The sequence below is a fragment of the Notamacropus eugenii genome, chromosome 5 (assembly GCF_028372415.1).
Source record: "Notamacropus eugenii isolate mMacEug1 chromosome 5, mMacEug1.pri_v2, whole genome shotgun sequence".
NCBI classification, from domain to species: domain Eukaryota; kingdom Metazoa; phylum Chordata; class Mammalia; order Diprotodontia; family Macropodidae; genus Notamacropus; species Notamacropus eugenii.
In genome coordinates, this window is record NC_092876.1 from 413,296,212 (window position 1) to 413,323,779 (window position 27,568).

The 27,568-nt window shown below is 35.0% G+C and overlaps 1 protein-coding gene across 1 annotated transcript in view; it reads left to right on the forward strand.

The window, feature by feature from the left end:
* Nucleotides 1–27,568, forward strand: part of DSCAM (DS cell adhesion molecule) — a 229,988-nt gene that overhangs the window by 59,756 nt on the left and 142,664 nt on the right. The window contains exons 3-6 of the mRNA XM_072615767.1: nt 3,438–3,716; nt 6,205–6,480; nt 7,324–7,620; nt 8,497–8,772. Coding sequence (XP_072471868.1) covers nt 3,438–3,716; nt 6,205–6,480; nt 7,324–7,620; nt 8,497–8,772 — 1,128 coding nt within the window. The remainder of the gene's footprint in view (nt 1–3,437; nt 3,717–6,204; nt 6,481–7,323; nt 7,621–8,496; nt 8,773–27,568) is intronic.

Below are 27,568 nucleotides of genomic sequence, written 5' to 3' on the forward strand. Positions count from 1 at the left end.
AATGGAGGTCAAGTGACTTTTTCAGGTTCACATAGCTAGGAACTGTCTGAGACCAGGTTTGAAGTCTAGGTTTAGAACTCTATCCATTTTGCCATCAGTTGCCTTTGGTAGTAGTAAGGAAACAAGTTTAGGGTATAGAAAGGCTCCCTAACAATTAGAGATATACAAAAAATGAAATGGGCTACGTTGTAAGTGGGCTCGCTCTTTTTTTTTAATTAAATTTTATTTTTTCAGTTTACCAGATATATCTTTTCTTCTTTCCACTTCTCTCAAGCCAAATTAAAAAAAAGAAAGCAAAGACATTGTAGCAAATATGTATAGCAAAGAAAAACAATTGCATTAATCAGAGTTCTTAAGTCTTCCAAAGTTGTTTGCTTTTTACAACGTTATTTTTACATAAATTGTTCTCCTACCTCTGTAACCTTCACTGTGCATCAGTTCATGAAAGTCTTCCTAAGTTTTTCTGAAAGCATCTCCTTTATCATTTCTTACAGCACAATAGTATTCCTTCATATTATATTACATAGCCACTTGTCAAATGATGGGCACTCTGCCCAGTATCTAATTCTTTGATACTACAAAAAGAACTGCTCTAAATAGTTTTATATACATTTAGCTTCTTTCCCTCTTGCATATCTTTAGGGTATATACCTCATAGTGGCATGCAATTAGATTCAAAGAATATGTACACTTCAATAACTTTTTAGTCCTAGTTCAAAATTATCTTCCACAATGGCTAGACCAATTCACAGCTTTCATGTGCTACATTAATGTAACTTTACCCCATATCATGTCCAGCATTTATAATTTTTTGGTCCCTTTTACCAGTTTTATGAGTATTAGAGTGGTTTTAATGTACAATTCTCTAATTTCAGTGATTTAGGGTATTTTTAGAAATCTGGCTCTTGTTAACTTTTATTTCTTCCTCTGAAAATTCTCCATGTTCTTTGGACATTGATCAATGGAGAAATGTCTTTTTTTCTGATGAATTTGCAGCAGGTCTCTATACATCTTACCCATAATACCTTTTTAAGAGAAAATTCCTGTGAAGATTTTAGTGTGTAATCTCTAAATGGAAATCTTCAAGGACACTAGAATGATCCGTTCTTATCATGTTAAAGAGGAGACTGTTCAATTTTGGATTGAACTAGAGAGGCTCTAATGTCTCTTCCAACAGAGAAATTCTCTCATTTAATGAAAGACAAAAATATTCCAGATGATTTTGGGAAACTTTAAGGAGGGAGAAATCACTTTTAAATAAGAAAATCAAGAATGACTTTATGAAAGATATAACGCCAGAAACTATGCTTTAAAGGAAGACAAGCATGTCAATTGACAAGGATGAAAAAGTAGCACATTTAAGATGAGAGGTAGTGTGAACAAACACATGATGTTGATAGAAAATATGAAAAGACTGAGGGGAAATGAGCAATTCATTCTATCTAGAACATTAATACATGAGCAGCAGCACCTTGAAATAAAATTGGAACATTTGACTCTGATTATGTCTTAAAGGCCAGGCTTAGAAATTTTTATATGGGCATGTTTTATTCCATAGATAAATTTTAAATGCATATAGTGAATGTTATTAGTTATTTATTTCACAGCTATGTACTAGGATAGCACTCTAGAAAGAGGCTATCCCTCTGGCTAATTTCTATTGATAATATTCAGGTACGGTTTTAGAATTTCAGAGTTAACCTTGTTAGAAGTAATATAATCCTTTATGTTTGAGCAGATATAGATTCTATTTGTTAATAAGCACTATTAGATACAGAAGCAGTTCCTCTAGTACAATAAGTGCTTTCTTTTTACCCTGACTTTGTTGTTTAGGAAGAGTTAACCACGTGTTGGAAAGGGGCAACTTGTTAATTCTCAGTATTGATAGTTGAAACTTGAAAACATTGTGAAATTAGTCCAGTAAGTGTCACGGTAGCTAAGAGTAGACTTGGAGTCAAAAAGATCTGAGTTCAAATCCTGCCTCAGATACAAACTTGCTGTGTGACTTAAAGTCAAGTCACAAGTCACAAGTCACTTAAAGTTTTATTTGTCTCAATTTTCTTATCTATAAAATTGGGATAATATAAGTGCCTACTTCACAGTGTTATTGTGAGAATCAAATAATAATATAATAATAGTGGTAAAGCAATTGGCACAGTGTTTGGCACATAGCAGGTACCATGTAAATATTAGCTTTTATTATTTAATAATAGTAATAGTAGCCATAGTAGTCATAGTATCAAAAATCTTAAGCCAGTTCAGTGTCTTCTTAAGTCTTCAGTAAACGCTTTAAATAAATGTTTTTGAAACATCAGCTTCCCAATCTACCTTCATAAATTCTTTTTGAGGACAGGCAAGTCTTTCAACATTTTAGATCAAATCTACCTTTCCTCTAATACCTCATAGTATTCTTTTGTTAAGGAGTTTTGTTCTGCTACATTTGCATTCAGTCAAAGGGCCATACTTGAGGATCTAAAGGGCCACATGTGATCTCAAGGCCATAGGTTCCTCACTCTTGCCTCATACTATTTCTTCTCAGAAATTCTATGTTCCAACCAACTGAAATTCTTCACTGTTCTCTGAATGTATCATGAGTTTTCCCTTGCCTTTATGCCTTCATTCATTCCATTTTATTACATAACATCAAAATTCACAGTGCTTTATTTTGTTCTTATTCATTTAACAATGTTGTATTTTGTTTTATAGTAAAGATAGGTACTATGTTCCCTAGCTTTGTATCTCTAAGGTCTAGACCTAGATAGTGCATTGCATTGTTGACAGCGTCTGTCAATTGATAGCAATCGGAACATTTTGTCGATGTCTTTCAAAATGTCTTGCATTTGATAGGAGAATTAATATATCATCCTTTGATTTTTGTTTGGTTCTAAGCAGTAAAAAAGATCTTCATATCTTCATATGGTACTTTTCTTACAAGCCAGATTTTTCTGAATTCCCTGTATTTTGAATTCCACAAATTAGTTCCTTAAGTTAGTTAAATTTTAGGCAAAGAAAGAGTTATTTCAGTTTATTTTTTACATTCAAGAGAAAAAATCTATTAAAAACCTTGCCTCACAAGCCAGAGTTCATGTCATTAGAAATATCAGTCATTCAGAACAACTTTAAAAGATATTGGTCTCAAAATAGAACTTACACACTAACATAGCATGCTGTATTTCTTAGCCATTTTGTAGAACAGGAAATTTAACTTGACATAGCAAACTATTTAGTCTAAATTAGAAGTATTGCAAAAGTAAGTCAATATGGAAAATGCTGATGTCACAGATTCTGAGCCACCCAATAATATTGTGGGTCTTATGTCTTGTAACATATGAATGCCTTCCAATACTATTTGAAGAAGAGTATGTTTTTCTTACATAAGTTGGAAAAATGTCATTCTCTTAATTTGCTAAATCTGAAAACTATTATTCACTTTATAGATCCAGCAAACTCAGCTCCATCTATTCTTGATGGGTTTGACCATCGAAAAGCCATGGCAGGGCAGCGTGTGGAGCTACCCTGTAAAGCATTTGGGCACCCAGAGCCAAATTACCATTGGCTGAAGGATAACATGCCCCTAGAGGTTGTAGGAAGGTTTCAGAAGACAGTGACAGGGTTGCTGATTGAGAACTCTCGTCCTTCAGACTCTGGCAGCTACGTATGTGAAGTATCAAACAGATATGGAACTGCAAAGGTGATCGGTCACCTTTATGTAAAACGTAAGTGGGACGCCAGTTTGTGTCTGTGTCAGTGATATTTACCTTAAGAAAAAGAGATTGTTAGAAGTGAGTGAACTGTTTAATATGGAAGTGTTCTCTCCTTCCAGGGAAAAATGCCTCGGTGAAAACTCAATTTAAACACACAAATCAATTATAATATGCTATCCTGAATTTTAAAATAAGTCCAGGTCAGCACATGGGGCAATTTTTATATGTGTACAAAGGCCTTGTGGATAAAATAAAATTAGCTTTGAAAAGTCTGAGCAAAAATTATCACACTATATTTTGAAGTGTGTTCTTGAGTTCCTGTGCCCAGTCTCTCTATTAAACTTGAAAATGGAGTTTGGTGCTTAGAGTGGCAGCTAATAATATTTTTATTAAATTCACAATGATTCTTCTCATAAAAAAGACTATGAGTAATATGATTAAAGCTTGTTTTTCATTTTTCAGAAAGTAAGCTGTCATTAAGAATCTCCTCAGAACGATTCCTATTGACAAACTTTCTAATCATGAAAATTTCTTAGTATTAAAATATTCTCACATATTTTATTCACATTGTCCCTTTTCTCTGCAAGAACTGAAGTTGACATACAAGTCTATATGGTGTTTTCATGAATGAACTGCCTAGAAGAATTCTAAATATTCTTGAGAATTTTCATTGGGATTTGGCTTCCTTGGCAAGTTCATCATTTTTCTACAATTTTCTCTGAATTGTATACAGATCTTTATCTAAGCGGGTATTATCAACCTCTATCTATTTCTTAAACGTTTGTGTCAGAAAGCAAATGGAACACTATGACATGGTCTTGTTCCCATATGCTTTCATGGCCATAATAATAGCTAATATTTATATAGTTCTTCAAGGTTTGCACAGTATTTTATACATCTTATCTTATTTGATCCTCACAATAACTCTCTGAAATAGGTTATATTATGATCCATATTTTTAAAATGATGAATCTGAGGTTGATCAAGATCTGTCTCTCTCAGAGAGGTCAAAGAGCTTTAACATAAGAACTAGAGTAAATACTCTAGGCTTATTATTTTTCCCTATCCAAAACAATTTCTTACAATATTTTATTTATAAAGGACCTTTTCTTCTAAAAGCTCAAGCCACTGTATTTAATTCACCCTAACACTCAACCCATGAGTCAAGTACATCAAAAGGAATATACATTTTGCTGTAGTAAACTTTTTCCTCACAGACACTTAAAAAAAGAATAACAAGTAAATCACACAAATTTGAGTCATTTTCATAATGATTGAAGCTGAATATTATTACACTGTACATTTGATCTCCAATTTCCTTTGGCTGATACTGGCTATCCTAATAATGCACAATTGATAGCATTTACCACTGAATCAAGGTTGTTCTTCCATATCTAAATTAGTATTTTTCATCTCTAGACAGCTGTATCTTTTGAATCCATCTTATTATGCAGACCTCATTTTTGACTGTAGTTCAGACTGTAGGCATAGGATAAATTTTCATTTAACTCACATTGTAAATCACTTGGTGAACTGAAGAACTAGGAAGATTTATTTTTCTAGGTATGTCATTTTAAAAGCTAAATCAATTATTAATTTTAATTGTTTGATGATGATATGAAGAAAATTGACCATGTTACTTCATATAAACTAAGAATGGAACTACTTTCTGTAGAACTCTTCATTTCAAATATTTTTTCTTGAAATTCTTAATATCCTGGAATGCCAAATTTTGATGTCAAAAGGCATATCAAGTATTCTAAGACAGCATATTCAAAAGTCTCTTTTCTTTGCTTATAACTTGGTAAAATATCTCCTAAACCATTAAGATTTATTAAACATCAAAACAGATATTTACTTTGATAACTTGCATTAATACCTTTAAATTATTTCAAACTTTCTGGAAACGCATTAGGTAACTATTTTGAGTCAGTAAATTAGAGCATGCTTAGTGCTCAGGAGAACCAGGTTGCAATCTATCCATGTCCAGGACAGATAGTTTTGGATTAAGAAAAAAGGTGTACTATGGCTACAATCTGTATTTCTGATCTTGGAAATTTCTTTCGCATACAGTTGTAGGCCATTGGTCTCAGTGGGAAAACAAAACGAAATAGCTACCTGTTTGTTGATTTGTGAGTTTGTGGATGACCCAATCCAAATCCATCAGCATCATTGAAAAATTGGCTCCTAGTACATTTTTATTGGCAGTGCCTTGGCAGCATCATCTTGACGATTAGTTAGAAACAAATAAATCCATGACCCATCTTAGATCTAACCAATTTGTGTGGTGAGGGAGAATGAAGATTAAGAAGAATCTTTTGTATATACAACAGTTTATTAAAAGGTACTGATAGTGGGATTATTTGAATCTGTTAATCAAAGTTTTTTATGTTCTTCTGAATGGCGAATGGATATAATTACTAGAAAAATCTGTTGAAGTAATGTTTAGTTGAATGCTTCTTCTCTTTTCTTGTCTTCCTTTTTTTATCAAAATCTTTAGAGCCACTAAAAGCCACAATAAGCCCAAGGAAAGTGAAGAGTAGTGTGGGTAGCCAGGTTTCATTGTCATGTAGTGTTACTGGAAGTGATGATCAGGAGCTCTCCTGGTACCGGAATGGGGAAATCCTCAAACCTGGGAAGAATGTGCGGATTACAGGGATCAACCACGAAAAACTTATAATGGATCACATGGTTAAAAGTGATGGTGGTGCATACCAGTGCTTTGTTCGAAAGGACAAAATGTCTGCTCAAGACTATGTTCAAGTGATGCTTGAAGGTCAGTTTACCAGCTTTTCAGACTATGGTAAAATACAATCTGATGATCTAATAATGCAAAAAGCAAACTCAAGTAAAGCCATATTCTATAATATTATTAATTCTTGTTATAGTAATATTATAATATCTAGTTCAAAGTCCTCTTTTCTCCTAGCCCAGGCAATATATTTACTCTACTTTCTGCTGAAGTTGGAAATATGAATAGAATTATGTATCAAGGCAGAAAGAAGCACTTGGTAGAAGTAATAGGTATGATATCTATTCACTTTTATGAAGATATTTAATAATTCAATATGTTCCCAAAACTTTAGATTTGGTAGCCTAATCAATTCTTCACTAATCTATTAAATCCAGAATACATAAAGCCAGTTTACTGAGACTTTTCACATTTAATTTGTGGAAGTATAATCACAAAATTGGCATTCACATGACTGAGAAACTATTATTTACTTCCCAGCTTCATCTGATGAAGTCTGTGGTAGCTAACTTTCTGTGAAGTTGTGACTATGTGAGATACAATTGACAAATGATTTATAATTAGTCAGTCTTTAAGACTATCAATTATATCAGTTTTTAAATAAAGCAGTTGCCATAGTAACCTATTAGCAAGATGTAGTAATTTCCCATTAGGATGACATGTACTCTATTACATATTATATTTTATACACCATGTGTTGATAGAGCTCAGCCTACTATATGAAAATAAAAGATATAGTAAACAATGGAATTTCTTACAACATATGAACATAATTTCATTGCTTTGAAATCCTTTAATATCCTTTAATAATACAAAATGTCTTTAAAATGTTGCTCCTTCCTTCCATAATTCTTTTTCTCCCTACAGATGGAACTCCCAAAATTATTTCTGCTTTTAGTGAGAAAGTGGTGAGTCCAGGAGAACCTGTCTCCCTTATGTGCAATGTGAAAGGGACCCCACTGCCCACAATTACATGGACTCTAGATGATGACCCAATACTTAAGGGTGGCAGTCATCGTGTCAGCCAGATTATCACTTCTGAGGGCAATGTGGTCAGCTACCTGAATATTTCTAACACTCAGGTTCGGGATGGTGGAGTCTATCGCTGCACTGCCAACAACTCTGCAGGAGTCGTCCTATACCAGGCTCGAATAAACGTAAGAGGTGCTTGTCAAATCAGCTCCTCAAAACACACACACACACACACACACACACACACTGACACACATGCATGCACACATACACCTGCATATCTGCAAATGCATATGCACACACATACACACACACACACACACACACACATGCACATGCATACGCGTACCCTCCTTATAATAGGGAAAAAAGACTTCTGTATGCAGTAAGCTAAGTCTGGAAATCAGAAATTGAACTGACTGTTGCTCTTCTCATTTCTTCTCTTTTCTTCCTACTCTGGGATTGCATTGAATATGTTCATTTTACAAATTACATTTTTATTTCTTTTGTCAGATTTTTATAACTTTCCCCTTAAGCCTGCCCTTTTAATCTTTTTTTCTGCCTTTTAAATTTCTACTCTCCATGTTTCTTATTTTCTTCCTCCTCTTTAGCTTCTGACTTTCATAGTGATTCTTCATGTACATGGCATCTTAACTTGCATCTATAGCCCTACATGGCATAATATACATCTACACAATACTTACAGTGTTGAATAATTGACAAGTCATACAGATTTTCCTATATAATGTATTGCTCAGTATAGAACTGTTTAGCTTTGTTGATTAAATTAATTTGCTTTTCATTTATAATTTTAAATATTCTGGCATTTTAAAATAAACAATTGGGAACAAAATAATTAACGTTGTTATAATTAATTTTTAATTGTTAAAGCTGGGATTCACAACTATCTCTCTAACAGAGAATGCAGAAAACTAAGGGTAAAAGATTATTAGAGTAAAGTCTAGAGATTGAATTTATTTATATTTACCAACCAAGGAAAGAATGTCTGTTTTTCCTCATTATCTGTGCCCTTAAATTATTTTGAAGAGTTTCTTTATGTTTCTCTAGGGCCTGCAAGTATTCGGCCAATGAAAAACATCACTGCAATTGCAGGCTGGGATACATACATTCACTGCCGTGTGATTGGTTATCCGTACTACTCCATCAAATGGTATAAGAATTCCAACCTGCTTCCCTTTAACCACCGTCAAGTGGCTTTTGAGAACAACGGGACTTTGAAACTCTCAGATGTACAAAAAGAAGTTGATGAGGGTGAATATACTTGTAATGTGCTGGTTCAACCTCAACTCTCCACAAGCCAGAGTGTGCATGTGACTGTGAAAGGTAATAAAAATATTGAAAGTTATATAAACCAAAGCTTTACTTCTACTCATATACAGAGATGACTGAATATTTAACAAATTCATAAAAGTTCCTAGGCATTGATAATGAAATAATATTAATAAGGGACTTTAAAGACCATCTAATCAAATACCTGAGGGGGGTTAGGTAGTGCAGTGGTTAGAGCACCAGTGCAGGAGTCAGAAGGATCTGAGTTCAAATCTCACCTCAGACACTTGACATTCACTAGCTGTGTGACCTTGGGCAAGTCACTTAACCCCAATTGCCTCATGCTGGGTCATCTCCAGTCATCCTGATAAATATCTGGTCACTGGATTCAGATGGCTCTGGAGGAGAAGTGAGGCTGGTGACCTATACACAGCCCTCCCTCACTGAAAAAACAAAGTCAAGTGCAAGTCATGTCATCATTTATCTGATGACATGGTCTTCTTTGGCAACAAAGGACGAACACACACAACCAACTACCTTATATTGTAGATGAGGAAACTGAGATTTTGAGATATTGTCACATGCTCAGTGTTACATAGGTAAAAATAACAAGTCTGGGATTTGAACACAGGGGATTCAATTCTAAAGCTAGTGACCTTGCAACACTTGTCAATTCAAAGACATCTCCAATGCCACAAATCTAGTTAGTGTAGAACAATGACTAACCAAGTTTTCCTATGTTTCTGAACTTAGTATAAAATTATCAGTTTTAAGTTATGGAAGTAATTAATTAGAATTATTACTTCAGTAACTTTGCTATTCAAGGCATATCTTGGTAAAGAACCAACTCTGACATGTAGTACCAAGATGAAAACCTTTAAATTACAGATTGTGCCTGTCAGTGTTGATTTCATCTGAGGATTAAACTAAGCAGGTCAGGAAAAAAATGACCCGAAAATTGGCTACTATTTTATTAATTTTTTCAACCATGGCAACTTTAGAACAACATCTGCCATGTAGTAGGTTTGTGACTCATGTCATTTATTAACAAATCTAATAAGAAAGTAAAGAGAAACAAATTCAAATGTGTTTTTTGTAAGACAGGGTGGTGTGTTTAGGTTATAATAAGAAGTCAACAGGATCTGCCAGATTAAAGTCAACTAATCTGATTTAGTACATAGGAAATCTACACTATAATAAAAATTAGTGTATGATAAATAAGAGGACTCCAAACAAAGAAGAATGAAATATTCAAGGAGAAAGAAATGTCCACCCAGGGAAAAATCAGAATTTTCATCTAGGTGATAGATTTTATTTTAAAGAACTAGATTTTAAAGGACTGGTAGAATTTGGGCAGGTAGAGATGGTAAAGAGAAAGGTATTTCACGTGTAAGAAAATGTTTACATAGAGTTACAAATGGCAGTGAACATGAGATGTGTTCGTAGAATAATGAGAATTCCAGAGTGGCTGAAATCCTGAACATTCAAAGGAGAGGAATATGTAATAACAGGATAGAATGCTGACAGCGTAGGTACTTTAAAGTCAGTCTACAGTGTTTGGAATTAGCTGGCAAACATACTTGTCAACTAATAAAAAAAACTGTGTCTGAGAGTGACATAATAAGAGACATTGATAAAATGAAATGTTTGTATAAAAAGTTTTTAAAAGTGTGCACAAGAATGACATAATAAGATACATTTGCAGGAAAGATTTATCTGACAGAAGGGTGATAAATGAATTTGACTGAAGGCATATTGGAACTAATTCATCCCTGACTAGAATAGAAGCAGTAGAAATGTGAAGGAGAAGCCTTTTGAGGCATATTATAAACACAGAATGAATAATATTATCTTATACCTAAGTATACTTGTACACTAATTTTTTAAAATATTTAATATGGAAAAGTTGATCCAGCAAAATCTGTTTTATACATGTCTATCCTAGTCTTTAGAAGATAATCTAATGCCTGAGGTTTTGTCTTTCTTTTGTTGACTTGATTATAGTGTCCAAGGTCAACTTTCAGAGATTGGTAAATTATAAGAATAATACTGCTGTTCTGACCTATGAAACTACCACCTAAATTTTTATCTTGTAGAATACAATTCATAAGGTCAAGATCGGTTGTTTTCTTATTACTTGTAATAATATATTTAATAGATAGAAATATTAATGACATCAAACTTATGCATCAAACATTTGAACATGAAATTTGACACAAATTGCTTTAATATCACTAACTTCCTTTTATTTTCCCTGTAAAATTATGAACGTTTTTTAAGTGAGTGAAAAAGAGGTGGCACTTTGTTGGAGACTACATGTAGTAAAGGATTATAGGGTAAATGAATATGTAATAGATTTTGAGTGATGGAGCAGGGGGAATGAAGGAGCTCCTGAAGGAGACAGTGTGGCACAGCAGAAAAAGCACTGCCTCTGAAGTCAGATTTCCTAAGTTCAAATACTGTCTGTGGCATTTAATTACTTGTACCATCTTGGGCAAACATTTGTCCTCCCTGGGTTTCAATGCACTCATCTGTAAAATTAGGGAATTAGACTAAATGGTCTGTGTGGTTTCTTCCAGGTCTAGATCTAGAATACTATGTGTGACTTCAATTTTCTTAGTAAAAAATGGGCGTTAAGATGTCTGTTGAAAGAAAAGATGATAGAGGTAGTTTTGCAAGCTTGAGGATAGGACCTTTAAAACAGCAGCTGAAGGAAATAGGACAGATAGTTAAGAATTTCCACATGACCTTTGGTAGAACTGAATACTTATTTCATCCATTTGGAACTATGCTCCAAAAGTTATTCAACTATGAATACTCTTTGACCCAGTCATGATACAATTACATCCATACCCCCAAAGAAATTAAAGGAAAAGGAGTCATATAAACAAAAAATAATTATTTTAATTCTTTCTGTGGTGGCAAATAATTAGAAACTGACATAGTGCTCATGAAGGATTTGAGAATGACTAAAAGATAAATAGACAGACAGACAGACACAAACATAAATACAGACATATACATAAATGCACATATACATATACGTATAAACATATCAATATATGTATATATACATATATATACACATATACAATATACATATACATATCTATGTATATGATGGAATGCTACTGAGCTGTAAGAAATGATGAGGATGGTTTCAGAAAAATCTGGAAAGACTTATTATGTATGAACATATGCAGAATGAAGTGACCAGAACCATGAGAATAATATATAAAATAATAACAATATTGTAAAGATAGACAAATTTGAAAGACTGATCAGCACAATAATCAACCACAAGATCTACCATCTTGATTTCCAGATGACTCAAGATGAAACATGCTACCCACATCCTGAGAGATGCATGATTCACTCAGCATACAGATTGAGACATATGTTTTGGATGTGACCAATGTAGAAATTTATTACTTTAGTAGATGTGTTCATAAAAGAGCCCTTGTTTTCTTCCTCTTTCAAAGAGATGGGGAGATGTGGAACGGAGAAAGTAAAGATCTGAAAATAAAACTTAATTTTTAAAAAGAATATCCTTTTAGCAGTAAGATTACTTGTAGTACAGGTTACCTGTTGTAAATCCACTTAACACTAAATATTGACAGAACTTGAATGATTAATGAAAAATGGGACACTGAAATCAAGGGCTAGAAAGCAAGTTGATTTTTATTTGTTAATAAAAAGGTCAAGACGATGAAGTGAAGAAAGTAAGACCAGAGAAGAACTTATGGAATTGAATAAGGAAGAAGGAAGCAACTCTAAGAGTTATGCATAGGGAGAGAGAAGAAAATGTTATTGTCAGAAAACATATAAGAATTTATGACTATGCCTGTGACACAGATGTAGATAATCATTAGATCTAAGGTATTCGATCTTCCTTTGGGGGTCTGATGGGGAGTTAAGCTATGGGGCACGCATTGAAACTGAGAAGATTTAAACTGAGTTGAAAGTGTTTGAGGGGGTTTAAATGTGCATGTTTAATTCCCTACATATGAAAGCAGAGGTTGAAGGGAAGAAGAAGGCTGTGAGTCAAGTATTAACTGAGAGAAGGAGGATTGACTTGGAAGTCAGATCACACAAGAAATTCTAGACAGATAATGTAGAGAGATGAAGTGAACCTTAAAAAGAGAAGTTACTCATTTAGAAGTGACAGTGAAGACAGAAGAGTATACCTCCTCCTTTTCTTAGCCCAGTGTTTTATAACTGATAAAAGTAGATGTGATCAAATCTGCAGATGATGACTATTGATACCATGTCTTCTGGAGAGAAAGCCATTTTTTATTAGTGCAATAAAATAGAAAATCTCAAAAGAGGGAATCTAAGATCAAAAGAGTTTTGATTTCAACATCGTGGAGGATCTAGAAGGCAGAGTTCCCAAAAGAAAGGCAGAGGAGGAAAGGGACTGGAGAGGAATAGAATTTATCTGGATGGGGATGAGAATACAGAGGGAAGTCATAATGGGATTTTTTTCAATCTTGAGAGACTGTGACTGAATCACAGGAACTAGGTGAGTAGAACCTGTGAATTTGAAAACTGCAGCAATGGGAAAGTATTATTTGATTGGGACATGCACCTTCCAGGGTCCTCTGATAGTGGAATGTGAAATTGTTATAGGTCTTTATACTCCAAACATGGGGGCACTAAGGATATAAGATGGTGGGAAATTTGGTTATAGGATCTGAGTTCCCCAGGACTAGACTGAACTTCTTACATGGCACCATATCTGTGCCTATATACAACCAGAAAATATCTCATATACGTCATGTACTCAATTCTGTGTCAGACTCTCTGGTTTTTAAAATGTCAGGTGTCTTGTCTGAAGTCTTAGATAAATGACACCATACTTCTGTTTGAGGTTCTACAATTTCTGATTCTGTTTGCTACCTTAGGTCCTTGCCATTGGCTAAAGTAGATCTTTGGCACCAGATATTTGTTCATGCATCAGAAACAAAATTTACCTCCAAGAAAACAATTATTAACTGAGAAACAACAAGAATATTCAGGGGATTCTATCCTAATTTAAACAAAATACAAATTTCCCCATTTGGTATTTAAAGCCTTTTCCAATCTGGGTCCAACTTAAATTATAATACTTGTTTCAAACTAATCTACCTTCCAGCCAAAGAGCCTTATGTACTGTGAAACAAACTGTATATATCATTGCTTTTCTCCATGCTCAAGCAGAGCCTGACATGTACTTCTTGCTCATCTCCAACCGTTAGAATCTTTAATTTCTTTCCAAGTCAGATCTCAGATGTCATGTCCTTCAAAAAGTCTTCCTTCATCTTCATGGTCATTCATTCACCTCCCTTTTCCATCCTCTCCTACAATAAAGTTTTACTTACCCAGTATTTTGTACAGAGCACACACTTAATAAATACCTGCTGAATTTAAATGAGCTAAAATGATTTCAAGATACATTCATTTAGCCATTTTTTATATTTTAAAAATTTTAATTAATGGCATTTGTTTTCATATCAGCCACTTCTGAATAGATCCCACCTCAGTTCTCCCATTCATTGAGGCTTCCTTTGAAATAAATATCAAATTCTGCATAGCATTCCTTTGGTAGTTTGTTTGGCAAATTATTACGATACTAAATTAACTTTGTTTTTCTTTTTCTTTTTCTTTTTATCATATAGCCATCATCCAGCCATGAGTACTAAACATTTCTTCAGTGATTTATTTGTTTGTTTTCTTTAAGGAACATTTTGCTATTGAATCTAAAGAAGCATTTTGCATGTGTTACTGGCTTGATTCTTGTAGCTATTTGAAATACGATTTCCCTTTCTATTTTTACCTCTTAGGATTCCTTGTTATCATATTGAATTGCTGTTAATTTTTCAAGTTTTATTTTGCAGTCTGAAATTTTGCTTAAGCTATCAATTGCCTCAGTTCATTACTTTGCTTATTTCATGGGGTTTTTTAAGTAAACAACCATATCATCTGCATATTAGGATAGTTTTATCTCCACTTTGTCTCTGATTAAACCTTTAATTTCTTTGTCTTGTCATTGCTGTTGCTGGTGTTGCTGGACTGATATTAAATAGTCACAAGAAGAGAGGCCATTCTGACTCTACATTAATTGGAAAAGCTTATAGTGTTTCCTCATTACTATAATTCTTGCATTTGCTTATAGAAAGATTTTAATGATATATTTGCAAAATCCTCCTTTAACTATAATTCATAGAATTTTTTTCAACAAAATGAATTTTGTACTTTGTAAGAGGATTTTTTGGTTTTTAATTCAGTTTTATTTTCAGATCAAAATTTTGTCCCCCCCTCTTTCACTTTGCCCTACCCATTGGAATGGAAAGAAAAATAAAACCCACTATAAAATTGTATACTCATGCAAAACAAATTTCCACATTGATCATGTGGGAAGGAAGGAAGGAAGGAAGGAAGGAAAGAAGGAAGGAAGGAAACTAGATAGCTTTGTGGGATGTTATTTTGAGCTTCATCATGAGCCCATTGACTTTTTCAAATACCCTATTATTTATTATTTTTTACTTCTCAATGCTAAAGAATAATTATAGGTTATTAATTTTTTTCTTTGTGACATAATTTTTATTTTGTTGTCTTCTCCATTACAATGTATTCATTTTCTCAGCCCCCACACAACCCACCCCTTATTGTTAAAAATATTAAATGGATAAAAACTTTTAAAAATCACATACAGATAGCTAAGTTAAACAATTCTCAATTGGATCATGTCCAAAAATACATTTTTCTCATTCTGCATATTAAGTCCATCACCTTTCTGTTAGGCACCATAAAGCATTCTTCATTAGAAGAGTTCAGGAAATTATTGTCTTTCATTGGGTTAATCAAAGTTCTTAACTTTCAATTCAGCTGAAATATAAGAAATTTTGCTCTAGCTCCTTATTTTAATTTGGTGTGAATCTCCATATTTCAAGTGGTTTTGGTTCTTGTAAGTCATTTAATTACAGATTTTTGCTCTCTATTCTATTTGAGGTGTTCAGGGAAGACTAGACCTCTGGGATGAGAACTGCGGAGCCCTTTTTTAGATCTGTTTTCACCTTTGGTGTCTGACTATTATCCAATTCTCACCTGTGACTCCTAGCATGCGCAGTGGCTACATGTTTCAACATACCAGCTAATGCAGGTTGAGGGTAACTTAGGGTCTTCGGTGGCATCAGTGAGTAAGGGGGCGTCTACATCAAGTTTGTGAAAACTTATTTGATAAAATAGGCAGATAAGAACAATTTTTTTCCAAAAGGCTATGAAGGAGGTATAATCAGGCACTGTGAAGTGCGTATAACTCATTGAAGATGCCCAAGTTATACACTGTATCCCAAGCAATTTCCAGTTGTCTTGACTTTTGTCTTGCCACTGAACTTCAATGACTCTGGAAGACAGAATGAGGCCAAATACTTCTCACAACTCTACCTCACTTATATCCAATTTATGTGTGAGTCAAAAGACATAATTTTATTATTTTTTGCCTACTTCAAAGTGCTGTGGTGATGGCATGTGACAAAGTGTTAAGTGTGGGCAGATACACTGACAGCTATAGTTACTGCCTTGCATACAGGTAGCCCAGGTTACCGGGTCATCTTCTCACTGGACTGAGAAGCAATGGGATTCAGCAGCTAGTGTTTGGGTATCTGAGTAGCCTTTTTAAAGGGCCACAGTACTCACTTCCTGGCATGAGGAAAGGGCTAGAAAAGGTGCCCTACCATTTGTCTTTTTCACCTCCCCTAACCCAAGGCTGATTATTATAGTAGACAGGGATTCCACTCTGAGTAGAGTACTTTTGTACTCTGAATGTACGGAATCTTTTGTGATTATTTCACTCACTCATCATTGTACATGGAATGTGTGTAACTTATGGACAACCTGCAACATAGTAGACCTGAAAAACAAATAGCTCTTGTTTTGAAAGAATTCAACAAGCAGCACCCCTGAGTGAAATAAAACTGTTAAATGAAGGCCAGCTTACCAAAGTTGAAACTGGATATACACATTTTCTGGACTGGTTGCTGCAATGAAGAGTACAGTGAAGGTGGCATAGATTTTACAATCAAATCTAATGTAGTCAACAAGCATCTTATGCTTCCCAACAGGAATAAACAATGAGTTCATGACCATGTAATTGTAGTAGTATGAAAGTGCCATGCGACCATCTTCACTACGTATGCTCTCACCATGATGAACCCTGATGAGATCAAAGAAAAATTTTATGAAGTCCTGGAGGTATGCCAAAAGAGGACATGCTTGTAATTCTGGGTGACCTTTAATGTCAGAGTAGGCAGAAGCTACCAGACATGACAAAGAGTCCTTAGGAGAAATAGAGTCAGAAACAGCAATAGCAATGGTCACTTCTGAAGACTTGTGCCTTTAATAACCTTCTCATCATCAACACTGTCTTCCATTTACCTGAACACAATAAAATTTCGTTGATTCACTCTTATGGTAAACATTGGTATTTAATAGACTATGTTATTGTAAGGACAAGAGACAGACAGGATATGAAAGTGACAAAGGCAATATGTAGCACAAAGTGTTGTACTGATCATAGACTTATCTTCTCAAAGCTAAACATTTGCATTGAACAAAAAGGATAGCTCCAAGGCAAAATGACTCTCAGACAAATTAAAGCACTTCTTGTTTGCTACTAACTTTGAGGGAAAGCTGAGTCAACACATAGCAACAGTGAAGCAGAAAAGAAGTGGGGAGCTTTGGTATACAGCAGTGCATTTACTCATCTGGACCAGAACACTTGCAAACATCAAGACCAGTTTGATGAAAATAATGGGGGAAATTCAGAAGATGGTAAACAAATAAACAAAAAAAATCTCAACAGGGTTTACCAGCAGTATAGTTCAGTCTCTCTAAGAAGCCATTTAACTTCATCAAAAGCAAAGTGCAAGTAAAACTTAGAGGTATGCAGGATTCTTGGCTTAATAAGAAGGCAGATGAAATTTAGTTTTATGCTGATAGTAATAATCTAAAGAGTTTTTGTGATTCCCTGAAGACTATTGAAGGACCAAAGACTTATGGTGCATCTCAACTTCTCAGTCCTGATGGAGCTACATTGATTAGTGATAACAACATGATCCTGAGGAGGTGGGCTGAACACTTCCATAGTGTTCTCAAGAGATTGTCATCAGCCAATGCTGAAACCATTTACTAAATTCCTCAGATTGAAGTAAATCCCACTTTAGCCAATTTTCCAACTGAAGGAGAGGTTTTGAATATCATTAGCCTCCTCTTATGTGGCAAAGTTGCTGGTGCTTATTCTTTTCCAACAGAAATTTACAAGTCAGGAGGTTCACTGCTCATACAAAAAACTGGGACTGAAACCTTCCAGGTTATTTGGTTATTCCCCAGACGTTCAAGGATGCCTCCATTGTCCATCTCTATAAAGGAAAAAGAAATAGGTTGTCTTGTCACAATCACAGTGGGATATCTCTCTTAGTTATAGCTGGCAAGATTCTTGTAAGAGTCCTACTAAAGAGGTTGAGCCTTCATCAGTAAGATGGTCATCTATCCAAGAGTTAGTGTGGCTTCACAAAGGGCAGAGGAACAGTTGATATGGTGTTTGCTACCTGATAACTCCAAGAGAAATTGCAGCAGCTGAACAGAGGTCTATATACAATGTTCATCAATCTGACCAAATTCTTTGGTACTATCAGTGAAGACTGATAGAAGATCACAGCAAACTCCAGTTTCCTAGAGAAGTTCATCAGTATCATATACCAATTTCATGATGGCATGCTCACACAGGTTCTAGATAGAAGATAATGCTCTCACACTTTCACCAGTCACTAATGGAGGGAAGCAGATTGTCTGCTTGCTTCTATGCTTTTTAGCGTGATGTTTTCAATGATGTTGTTCATTGCCTTGGCAGTGTATTTTTGCAGGATATCTACATAGAGATGAGGTTGATGCATGCATTGCCTGACCTAGCTAGTGTTTTTGAGGCTCCAATTCCAGAGGATTCCTAAAGCTTCCAGAATCAAATTGAAGTTCCTCAGTGATTCAAAACCTTTCACAAATCAATCATAGGTTATTTGAATTGGAATTCTAAAGTCTTTTCTCCCAAGTATTTCTGAGAAGATTCAATATTTTTGGAATTCTGAAATTTTCACCATTGCATGCACTGGAGTTTTATGTACAGGACTTTGCTTTGGGGATTATCTGATAATTTGATTAATAAATACCTTATATTTAAATATTCTGGGACAGTTGCTTATATTGTTGTCTGTTTAATGATTTCTAGAATTTTTAGAATTTCCAGAATTCCTCTTTCTTGGGGGAGACTGTGATACTCTTCTAGTTGCCTCTGAATATCCTGTCTTCATGATTAGTCTATTTTACTTTTATAAAATCCAGATGAGTGTGTCTAATGTGTTTAAATTAAACATGTGTGTTTAATGTTGGCATATGTTGCTTCTCTTTATCCAAACTTAATTTCAGTTGCATTTGCATTTTTGCATTCCAAATTTGTCATATTCTTTTTAGTAGCCTCTACTACTTTAGAAAGACTTTTCATAGTATGTTCTAAGGTTTTATATAATTTACATTTTCCTATATACCCTTCCCCTATTCCACTCCAAAAGAAACATCCATCATAATAAAGACTAAAATGGGACAATTCACCAAAAACTAACTGTATCAATTAAGCCTGAAATTGTATTTAACACTCCACACCTATATACCCTCCCTGCCAGCCTCTATAAAGAGGAAATATAAATGCATTCTTAACTCTCTTTTTTGGGTCCAATCTTGGTCATTATAATTTTTTTTTTACAACATTGAGTTTTCATTTATTTCATTATTGTTCTTTCCACTTGCATTTACAATAATCCATGTGAGTTTTCCTATGATTATCTATAGTCAATATATTTATTATTTCATCTAGTGCAATAATATTTCATTATATCTACAGATCATGATTTGTTTGGGCATTCCTCAATTGTTGGACACTTATTTTCATTCCAGATCTTTGCTGCTATGAAAAGTGCTACTATAAATATTTTGGTGTATATAGCATCTTTCTTTCCTTCCTTCCTTCCTTCCTTCCTTCCTTCCTTCCTTCCTTCCTTCCTTCCTTCCTTCCTTCCTTCCTTCCTTCCTTCCTTCTTTCATTCCAGAAAGAATGGATAAATTCAACCCCCCTCCACCCTTCCCAAGTGTATTAGTGTATCTTTCCACATCTTTTCCAACACTGATATTACAATTTTTCCTCATCTTTCCCAATTTACTGGGGTTTTTGATTTGCATTTCTCTAATTTATGATTTGGAGTAGTTTTTTACAAAATTATAAATTTTTGCTATTGTTTTGAAAACAGTTCATATTATAAGGTCACTTGTGCACTGGGGAATAATTTTTGGCCTTACATATCTGTTAGTTGCCTATATAAGTTGGACATTAGTCCCTTACCAGAGATGCTGTGTGCAAAAATATGTTTCTTAGTTGATTACTTCTCTTATCAGGGATGCCTTTGGTTTTTGGGGGGTTTTTAGTCCAAGAGCTTTTCAATTTTGCAAAATTTAAATCGTACTGTTTATCTTTTATAATCATATCTATCATTTGTTTGGATAAGATTTTTCCCTCCTAGCCATAGCTCTGAAATATATGTGATATGGTTATTTTCCAATTTAAAAAATTAATTGCAGGTGTCCAAATGCCCTCCCACAGTAGGGTAGGCCAGAGCTCAAGGGAGAGTTCATCTTACCTGAAAGGCAAAACGCACCAGATTCCAAAATGCTGAGAAGGCTGCATGAATGGAGAGATTTCCCAGGTTTAGAGTGTTTCTGGGGCATGGTGGAGAAATTCAGAGAGTTAAGAGCAGAGCAAGGAGAGCAGTAAAGGACTGAACACAGATGACAGTTCCTCAGAATGAGGAACCATAGAACACAATGTAAATGAAAATCGTACTACAACATAATAGTTTAAATTCTTTTTTAATTTTTTTCATTTATAATATAAATGAAAATATAAAAAATTTAAACTTTTAGGAAAAAGAAAATTAATTTAGGTCTTTTTCAAATTTAATTTTTATTTAAGTTTCTATTTAACTGGTTGTCTTCACCAGAAGAGGAGATTTAGTTTGAAAAAAAAGACATTGAAATGACGCTGATGACAGAAAGGACAGCAATAAAAGATTTTAATAAAGAATTGATACTAAAAGAATTCAACAGGGAATTAATAAGGAATGCTATTTGTGTAGTGTACCATAACCAAGATTGGAAAGGAGAAAGAGGAAAGCTTAAAAGCTGGCTTGAAGCTTAACATAAAAAAAAGCTAAGATCTTGGGAACTGGTCCCATTACTTCCTGGCAAATAGAGGGAGAAGAAATGGATGCAGTGTCTGATTTTATATTCTTCAGCTCAAAGATCACTGCAGACAGCAATTGCAGCCATGAAATTAAAAGAAACTCCCTTCATGGAAGGAAAACTATGGCAAATCTGGACAGCTACTAAAAAGCAGAGATGTTACCTTGCTGACAAAGGTACATATAGTCAAAACTATGGAGTTTTTTTCCCCCATAAGAATGTATAACTTTGAGACTTGGACTATAAGGAAAGCTGAGTGCTACAGAATTGATACTTTTGAATTGTGGTGCCAGAGAAGACTTTTGAGAGTCCCTTGGACAGCAAGGGAATCAAATCACTCAATACTTAAATTAATTCATGGTATTCACTGGAAGATCAAACACTAATGCTGAATTTTAAATATTTTGGCCATGTATTGAGAAGACAGGACTCTTTGGAAAAGACTCTGACGTTGGGAGAGTGAAGACAAAAGAAAAGAGGACAGCAGAGGATGAGATGGGTGGATAGTGTCATGGAAACAATGAGCATGACCTTGGACAGACGTTGAAATCTATAAGAGGATAGAAGCGCCTAGCAGCCTAAGGTCCATGGGGCACAAAGAGTCAAGCGCAATGGAATGACTGAACAACAAACAATGACATCCATATTCAATTCGTCACATAGAGATTGCTTTTATAATTCTCCCCTTCAACATTTCCAAAAGCATTTTGCGAATATTTTCATGAGCCACTATAATTGTTTAGAATTCCTTTTGAGGTTTCCCTTTTTAATTCCATGTGAGAAAAACAATTGTGATAAAAATCTTCTTTAAATCCTCTAAAAAAACTTTATGATAAAGAATAATTCACATTTATATTGAATTTTCCTTTACATTACAATAACACTGAGATTAGGAAAAGTAGGCAGTAATGTGGTCAAGTTTAAGTACTAAGTTACATAATAAATGGCAAAGCTAAGTCTTCTCTTTTCTCTCTATGGTGGCATTTTGTGATCCCTGGGTTTTAGTTGCCATCTTCTTGCATATACATATATGTGTATATTATATATCCTGCATTCCATTTCTGTGTCACCAATTGACTGATGTTTCAGACTGAATGTAATAGTTCTCCCCTTCACCTTTGTATTTATCTATCTATTTATTTATTTATAATTTGTTTTTCATTGCTTAGTGTTCACTTCCACAAGAATTCGAATTCAAAATTTTCTCCCCATCTCTCCCCACACCCCACCCTGGAACAGCATGCACCCCATCCATCACTTCCTCCAGTCTGTCCTCCCTTCTTTACCCACCCTTCTTCCATCTCCCTTCCCCTCTATTTTCCTGTAGGGCAAAATAGATTTCTATACTTCATTAGCTATATAGTTTAATTTCCAGTTGTATGATAAAATAATTTTTAACATTCATTCCTAAAGCTTTGAGTTCCATATTCTCTCCCTCCCTCCCCACCCATTCTCATTGAGAAAACAGGCAATTCAATATAGGTCATACATGTGTAGCAATGCAAACCACTTCCATAATATTTATGTTGTAAAAGAGTAATCACATTTCCCTCTCTCCTGCCCTTTATTTATTCCATTCTCTCCCTTGACCTGTCCTCCCACAATAGCGTTTGCTTCTGATTATCTCTTTCCCCAATTTGCTGTCCCTTCTATTATCTTTCCTCTCCTATCCCCTTCCCCTTTGCTTTCCTGCAGGGTAAAATAGATTTCCATATTCAGTTGAGTGTGTTATTACTCCTTAAGCCAAATCCCATGACAGTATGGTTCAATTATTTCCTTTCATCTCTCCCCTCTTCTCCTCCATTGTAAAAACTCTTTCTTTCCTCTTTTACGTGAGGTGATTTGCTACATTCTACCTCTCCCTTTCTCTTACTCCTAGTACATTCCATTCAACAGTAAATTGTTTTTAGGTATTCTTCCTTCATATTCAGCTCACCTGTGCCCTGTATCTATGTATATATGCATACATACATATATGTATACATATATATGCACACACATACAAACATGTACATATATATACCTCATATATAATATACACATACATACATACCAATACACAACTAAATATGTTATATATATAATATATATTCCCTCTAACTACCCTAATACTGAAAAAGGTCTCATGACTTACAAATATCATCTTTCCATGTAGAAATGCAAATGGTTCAACTTTAATGAGTTCCTTAAGGCTTCTTTTTCTTGTTTATCTTTTCATGTTTCTCTTGATTCTTGTATTTGAAAGTCAAATTTTCTATTCAGCTCTGATCTTTTTAACAAGAATGCTTGGAAGTCCTCTATTTCATTGAAATTCCATTTTTCCCCTGAAGTGCTATACTCAGTTTTGCTGGATAGGTGATTCTTGGTTTTATTCCTATCTCCTTTGACTTCTGGAATATCATATTCTAAGCCTTTTGACCCTTAGTGTAGAAGATGCTAAATCCTGTGTTATCCTGATTGTATTTTTACAATACTGGAATTGTTTCTTTCTGGCTGCTTGTATTATTTTCTCCTTGCCTGGAAACTCTGGAATTTTGCTACAATGTTCCTGGGAGTTTTCCTTTTTGGCTCTCTTTCAGGAAGTGATTGGTAAATTCTTTCCATTTCTATTTTGCCCTCTGGGTCTAAAATATCAGGGCAGCTTTCCTTGATAATTTCTGGAAGATGATGTCTAGGCCCTTTTCTTGATCAGGGTTTTCAGGTACTCCCTCATTTTTTAAAGCACTTCTCCTTGTTCTGTTTTCCAGGTCAGTTTTTTTTCCAATGAGATATTTCACATTGTCTTCTATTTTTTCATTCTTTTGGTTTTGTTTTATAATTTCTTGGTTTCTCATAAAGTCACTAGCTTACATGTGCTCCATTCTAATTTTTAAGAAACTATTTTCTTCAATGAACTTTTGAATCTCATTTTCCATTTGACCATTTCTGCTTTTTAAAGCATTCTTCTGCTCATCAGCTTTTTGGACCTCTTTTGCCATTTGGGTTAGTCTGTTTTTAAAGGTGTAATTTTCTTCAGCACTGTTTGGGTCTCCTTTAGCCAGGTGTTGACTCTCTTTTCATGATTTTCTTGCATTGATCTCATTCCCCTTCCAATGTTTCCTCCACCTCCCTTAACTTAATTTTCAAAATCCATTTTGAGCTCTTCTATGGTATGAGACCATTGCATATTTGTTTATGGAGGTTTTGGATGTAGAAGCCTTGACCTTTATGTCTTCCTCTGATGGTATGCTTTGTTCTTCCTCATCCAAAAGGATGGAAGTAAATGTCTTTTCACCAAGAATGTAACCTTTATAGTCTTATTTTTTCTCTTTTTGGGTATTTTCCCAGCCCATTACTTGACTTTTGAGTCCTTTGTCAAGTAGAGGGTATACTCTAGGGAGCTGTAAGTTCCTCCAGGGTGGAACACTCAAGGGAAAGGAGTTTACTCCTCTCCTGGCCTGTACTCTGGTCTGTGAGCAACCACAAGCTCTCTTTTTTGCCCAGGATCTGCATGTAGGATTTTCTCTCCACTGCCACCATGAGCTCCACCATGCCAGCACTCCCCCTCATCCCAGGACAGCCACTTAAGAACTGAGACCCAGATCAGCAGCTCAATTTCACCAGGGTCTTTAGGCTGAGGGCTTCAAAAGTGAATGCTGCTCATGCCCTGGGGATGGGTCTGGGATCAGACGACAAACCCACTCATCTGGGTGAAAGACCTTTCTCATTGTCCTTTGAATCTGTCTTTGGCATTTGTGGGAGAAATCTGGGAACCACAGCTGCTACCCGTGATTCTGCACCCTGGACCTTGCTCCAGTCCTGGCTGTGGCAGGGCACAACCAAGTCTGAAGCGAGCTCCGCTCTAAACCCGGTGTGATAGACCTTTCCTGTCAGCCTTCCAGGCTGTCTTAGGCTGGAAATCTCTTTCACTTTGTCATTTTGTGACTTCTGCTGCTCTAGTATTTTTTTAGAGTCACTATTTACAGGTATTTTATGTGCTATTGGGGAAGAGCTAGGGCAATCTTTCTACTCTGCCATCTTGGCTCTGCCCCACCGCCATCTTGACTCTGCCCCCATATGTATTTTGTATATACTTGTACATATAAGACCTATACAAGTCTCACTAAATGGTAAATATACAAAATATACATCTCATTATAATGTAAGGTCTTTAAGAACAGAAATTGCTTCACTTTTGCTATATCTTTATTGAATATATTAATTTAAAGTTTGTTAACGCCTTAATTATATGCAAATATCACATTTCATTACAAAATTGCAGCAGAACAATCAGACTTGTCTGATTAGTTCTGACCTAAAACAGTTGATATAGTCAGTAACTGGAATAGAATGGCATCATCCTTTACATTGTATTTGAAGTGAGGGAGCATCATTGTAAATTCAGAAGATGAGGTGATTAAATGTCCAGATACATGACATCCTTTCTCAAGGGCTCTCCTGAGGGCATATGGAGATCCCTTTCAATGGAACAGAGAGAAGGCCTCCATTCATGCAAAATGAATACTAGAGGAGAAAAATGTGGATAAAGAGAATCAACCCTAGATCTAACATTCTCTCTTTCCTGAGAATGCAAAGTGGTACCACAAAACACTGAACCACCAATGATAAATCTACTGTTCCAAACTTGCTATTCCTTTCAAATATACAACAAAATTATCCTGTATTTTTTTATTTCCTCCCTCCTCACCCCAAAGGTGGCTACCATTAGGCTCAAATAGGTATGCTTATGTGTGTGTGTATATGTGTATATAATATTATTCTATACATAATTCTTTTTATCAGTTCCTTCTCTGGATGCAGATCATATCTTTCTTTGCATGTCCTTTATAGTTAATTTGGGTATTTATAGTAGACTAAATAAGATATTTGCTAAAGTTGTTCTTAAAACAATATTGCTATAACTGTATACAATGTTCTCCTGGTTCTGCTCATTGCATTCTTCACTACTTTGCAAGTCTTTTCATGTTTTTCTAAAATCGTTGAGCTCATCACTTCTTATTGCATAGTAGTATTTCATCACAGTCATGTACCCCATTTGTTCAGCCATTCCACAATTGATGGGCATCAGTGATGAAGTTCTTAAGAATTACAAGTATAATCTTTCCATGTCGTGATGTAAACAATTTAGCATTATTGAATCTTTGATGTGTTGTTTCCTTTCCTACCTTTTTATGATTCTCTTGATGTTGAAAATCAATTTTTCTGTTCAACTCTGGGCTTTGCCTCAGGAAAGCTTGAAAACCTCCTCTTTCACCAAATAACCATTGTTTTTTCTTGAAGGATTATGCTCAGTTTTTCTGCATAGGTAATACTTGGTTGAAGTCCTACGTCCTTTGCTTTCTAGAATATCATGTTCCATGACCTCTATTCCTTTAGTGTTGCAGCTGCTAAGTCCTGTGTAGTTCTGATGTGGCTTACTGATGTTTGGATTGGTTTTTTGTCTGGCAGCTTGCAATGATTTTTCCTTGTCCTGGGTGTTCTGGAATTTGGCTATGATGTTCCTTGGACTTTTAATTTTAGGATCTCTTTCCAGATGTGATCAATGGATTCTTGCAATGTCTATTTTACCTTTTTGTTCTAGAATATAAGGGCAATTTCTTGAAATATGATGTCCAGGTTCCACTTTGGTCCTGGCTTTCAGATCTACTTTTCATGTGTATTGTTTTTCCAATGATGTGTTTTACATTTTCTTCTTTTTTTTGTTGTTCTTTTGATTTCAATTGATTCTTGATATCTCATAGAGTTATTACCTGCCACTTGTCTCATTCTTATTTTTAAGGAGTTATTTTTTTCAGTTAGCATTTTTTTTACCTCCTTTTCTATTTGTCCAATTCTACTTTTTAAGGAGTTGCTTTCTTCAGTAAATTTTTGTATCTCTTTTTCCATTTTTTGTGCTTCCTTTAACAAGCTATTAATTTTCCCTTCACAATTCTGGTGCAATACTCTCATTTCTTTTCCCAATTTTTCTTCTACCTCTCTTATTTGATTTTTAAATGCCATTTTTTGAGGTCTTCCATGAGTTCTTTTAGGGCTTGAGTCCAATTCACATTTTTCTTTGGGACTCAGCACCTAAGTGTTTTTCTCTTTTGAGGACATTGTTATCCTCTTCTGAATTTGTGTCTTTTTCTTCCTTGTCACCATAATTGCTTTCTGTGGTCAGATTCTTTTTTTTTTTTTTTTTGCTTATCTTTCTCAGCCTTTTCTCTTTTAAATTTGGGCTGTGCTACTAAATCAGAAGCACTGGTGCTTCCCTGAGGCCCACAGGAACACTCATGGCTGGTGCTGTGCTGAGGAGGTAGAGTATGGTGTGGCTGGCACTGCTAGAAGCCATATGAGTCCAGCAACTCAACAAGTGCTGTGCTGAGGTATGGGGAGATGACAACTGTACCGAGTCATGTGAATGGTCTTGGCACTAACATTTGTCTATTTAACCTGTGTTGTTCTGAGGTATATTGTGGGGAGGAATCCCAGCATTGCTGTCTGCTTGTTTGCTCTTCTCCATGCTGAGACATGTGGCAGGTTCAGGTGT